The 4,463-nt window shown below is 51.0% G+C and overlaps 1 protein-coding gene across 1 annotated transcript in view; it reads left to right on the forward strand.

Annotated features, from left to right (window-relative positions):
- Positions 1–4,463, forward strand: part of Muc2 (mucin 2, oligomeric mucus/gel-forming) — a 28,056-nt gene that overhangs the window by 14,490 nt on the left and 9,103 nt on the right. The window contains exons 30-33 of the mRNA XM_028786857.1: positions 1,868–2,027; positions 2,286–2,569; positions 3,135–3,401; positions 4,010–4,299. Coding sequence (XP_028642690.1) covers positions 1,868–2,027; positions 2,286–2,569; positions 3,135–3,401; positions 4,010–4,299 — 1,001 coding nt within the window. The remainder of the gene's footprint in view (positions 1–1,867; positions 2,028–2,285; positions 2,570–3,134; positions 3,402–4,009; positions 4,300–4,463) is intronic.

Here is a 4,463-nt window from a genome sequence, read left to right on the forward strand (position 1 = left end):
ACCCCATCAACCACCCCATCAACTACCCCATCAACCACCCCATCAACCACCTCGCCAACCACCCCAACAACCTCCTCAGCTACAACTTCAACAACCATTTCATCAGGAACTTCAACTGCCACTCCACCAAGCACATCACCTACCACGTCATCAACCTTCACTACCTCATCCCCTACTACATGCACTGAGGTCTGCAAGTGGACCAGCTGGCTGGATTCTGGAAAACCCAGCTACGACAAAGAAAGTGGAGATTTTGAACCGACTGAAGGTGCCTGTAAACCAGGGTGGAGAGTAGACGACATCTCCTGCAGAGCTGTGATGTATTCCAACGTTCCACTTGATCAGCTTGGACAAATAGTGGTTTGTAATAAAGAAGATGGGCTAGTGTGCAAAAATGGAGAACAGAAAATAGGAGGGATCATCCCCATGCCCGTGTGTCTCAACTATGAGATCAGTGTTTACTGCTGTTATTTAAATCCAGTATGTGGTCCAACCACATCATCTACCACAAAGACACCCATTCCAACATCTACTACCACGAAGACACCAAGCCCATCTCCTACAACTACAGTGACTCCAACTCCAGCACCGACCACCACACAGACTCCAACTTCAACATCTACTATCACCGAGATCACAACCCCAACACCCATCACGGAGACCTCCACTCCTGTATCTACCATCAGCCAGACACCAAGCCCAGCTTCGACCACCACGGGGACGCCAGCCACAATATCCACTACTACAGAGACCTCAACTTCAATATCTACTACCACACAGACCACATCTCCAACACCTACAGTAACAGAGACATCTACTCCTAGATCTACTACGACTCAGACACCAAGCCCAGTGCCCACCACCACGGTGACTCCATCTCAAACACCAACAATTGGAAAGACCACAACCCCTACATCTATAGCAACAGAAAGTTTGACTCCCGGATCTACCACTACCAAGACATCCAGCCCAGCGCCCTCAACCACAGTGACACCAACACCAACCACCACAGAGACTTCAACCTCAACATCTACTACCACACAGACCACATCTCCCACACCTACGGGAGAGCTCTCCACAACCACATCTAACACGACCCAGACACCAAGTCCAACACCTACAACCACAATGACTCCACCCTCAACACCCACCCCTACAGGACCCTCACCCTCAGAATCTACTACCACACAGACCACAACCTCAACACCCACCCCAGAGACTTCCACTCCTGTATCTACCACTACCCAGTCACCAAGTCCAACACCTACAACCACAGTGACTCCACCCTCAACACCCACCCCTACAGGACCTTCACCCTCAGAATCTACTACCACACAGACCACAACCTCAACACCCACCCCAGAAACTTCGACTCCTGTATCTACCACTACCCAGTCACCAAGTCCAACACCTACAACCACAATGACTCCACCCTCAACACCCACCCCTACAGGACCTTCACCCTCAGTATCTACTACCACACAGACCACAACCCCACCACCCACCCCAGAGACTTCAACTCCTGTAACGACCACTACCCAGACACCAAGTCCAACACCTACAACCACAGTGACTCCACCCTCAACACCCACCTCTACAGGACCTTCACCCTCAGTATCTACTACCACACAGACCACAACCCCACCACCCACGCCAGAGACTTCCACTCCTGTATCTACCACTACCCAGACACCAAGTCCAACACCTACAACCACAGTGACTCCACCCTCAACACCCACCCCTACAGGGCCCTCACCCTCAGTATCTACTACCACACAGACCACAACCCCACCACCTATAGGAACTGAGACTTTCACTCCCAGATCTACTACTACCCAAACACCAATTTCATCTCCCACCCCTTCAGTCACCCCAAGCCCGACACCTATCACCACACAGACCTCAACTTTAACACCTGTATCTGAGACCACAACCCCAATACCTACCACAGAGACCTCCACTCCCAAATATACCACTCCCCAGACACCAAGCCCTCCTCCCACCAGCACAGTGACTCCAACTACAACACCTACCCCCACAGTGAGTATAACTTCCACACCTATTCCTTCAGAGACACCAACCCCATTCTCTACTACCACAGAAATCTCTACCCCAACCTCTCCTGTTACTACCACCACCATCATTGGTTATCCAACCTCAACACCCACTACCATAATCACAGAGACTCCAACCCTACCTTCCACCATTTCAGAGACAGCAAGCTTAACCTCTCCCACCACTGAAAGCACAAGCTCAACTTCTACTAGCCAAACCCCAACCCCAATACCCACCACCACAATCAAAGAGACCCCTACCCCTACAAACACAGTACCTACTACAGGATCAACCTCTTCCAAACCTCCAACTGAATCCTTGACGCCTGTGACCTCTCAGTCTACTCCTTTCCCACCCACGGAGTCCACCACCCTTTCAAGCACCCCTGTAACCACCACAGCAACATCTACCACAGCATCATCCCCTGGAACAACATCATCATTCGTCACTTCATCAGTGGGCAGCACTCCCCCTTCACCTCCAGGTTCAACACCAGGACCTACCACATCTTCAGGTAAGCAGACTGTGAAGCCACCTCTATTCCTCCACTCTTTGGAGAGCTTCTCTTTGCAAGGGAAGCTTTGTGGTCTCAAGACCTAAGCTTGAGGTCAGCACTTTGTGCTTCACGACCTATTGTTGCTCAGTAAGGCCAGTCCCCTGGGTGGTTTGAGGCAGCCTAAGCGGGCCTTCTCTGCCTACTGAGTCAGATCCCTGGGATTGATGAATTGTAGATAGTATAGATTTTGCAGCCCAACACTGTGGGACTCCATTGGTAAAGCTCTCCCAGGGAAGTCCTGGGCTATATAGGGTCGGGCCTGGTGTAAGACACTCCTGTCTGGGCATGGCACAAGAGGTCTTGGAGAATAGCTAGCCTGGCACTGGCAGATGTCCAGTGTCCAGTGTGTCAGTCACACAGTGTGCATGGTGATATCAAATCCTGGTGAGGGGATATAAAGCTTTAGCACCTCATCATGGCTCCTTGACCCAGGTGTTATCTTACAGTGGTGGGACCTGCAGGTAGAGCACTGTGGTACCTGAGATGATCAGTGCCATCAGCCTACATGGAACTCTTCCTATAGGCACACCCACATCCCCAAAGACCACAACAGGGACAACTTCACCTACCACAAGACCACCCTCCACATCTACCCCTACATCACCCACTGTGCCAACGTCTACCATGGAAACCATCACCCAGACAAGACTCTCACCAACCACACCAACGACTTTGAAGACCACCAGGACCTCATCTTGGGGAACGCTCTCTTCAGCCTCCCCAATCACGTCTCCCATCACTGAAACCATAGTTACCTGCTGTGTTGTGGATGAGATGTTCTATGGTCCAGGTATTCATGGTGTTCATGTCTAATAGTCACAAAGCTCAGACTGTTTCTGCTCTTACCAGTGGGTAGATCCAGGGTCAGACCCCTACTTGAAGCTTGGTCAGGAGGGTGAAGGCTGTATGCTGGTCATGGGTGGATGTTTTGTGGCCAGCATCACCTTATTGGGAACATAAACCAGAAGTCAGGACTCTTCCAAGGCTTGGAGAACAAGTAGAGGTGGGGCTTAGACCATTTTCTGTTGTAACAAAACACTTGAGTCCAGATGATTGATAAACAACAGAGGGTTGTTTGGCTGGCAGTTCTGGAGGCTAGGAAGTACAGGGACATGACACTGGCATCTAATGAGTTCCTCATCTGCACCAAAACAGGTACCAGGTGGTGAAATGGCACAAATGTGCTGGCTCTGGGTCTCTTTCTTTTCTTTGAATGCTGCTAATGCTATGCCAGGGTGATCACTGTCATACCTCACCTAACCCTAGCTATCTCCCCTAAGGTCCCTTCCCCAATACACTGAGTCCCTCCCCATGACCTCCATGGGCGTCTGTCAGTGTGTTCTAGTGGCTAGCTCTGCCTCTGGATAGTGTAAAGATTGTTCTTCCCTTCCCTTGTAGGTGAACTGGTCTACAACAATACCTATGGGGACACCTGTTACTTTGTAAACTGCTCTGTGGACTGCCAACTCCAGGTCTTCAATTGGTCCTGTCCATCTACTCCCTCAACACCTACACCCTCAACACCAACAACACCAACACCCCCCAAGACGACCACACCCTCCACACCATCTACCACATCTTCAAAGTCTACACCTTCTACACCTCAATCCACATCGTCCGTGTCAACACTCAGCACACCAACCAAAACTACCACCTATGGGTGCCTCGATTTTGATCCTCCCAGACAGGTCAGTGGACTGTATGTGGCTTTGTTACCCTGGCACTGAACAGTGGGGTTGATGGTTCCTAAAACATCATGGGCACAGGTTCTGCTGTCCTCTCCCTCTCCCTCTCCCTCTCCCTCTCCCTCTCCCTCTCCCTCTCCCTCTCCCTCTCCCTCTCCCTCTCCCTC

Source organism: Grammomys surdaster, unplaced genomic scaffold, assembly GCF_004785775.1.
Source record: "Grammomys surdaster isolate TR1022 unplaced genomic scaffold, NIH_TR_1.0 125603, whole genome shotgun sequence".
In the NCBI taxonomy this organism is placed as follows: Eukaryota; Metazoa; Chordata; class Mammalia; order Rodentia; family Muridae; genus Grammomys; species Grammomys surdaster.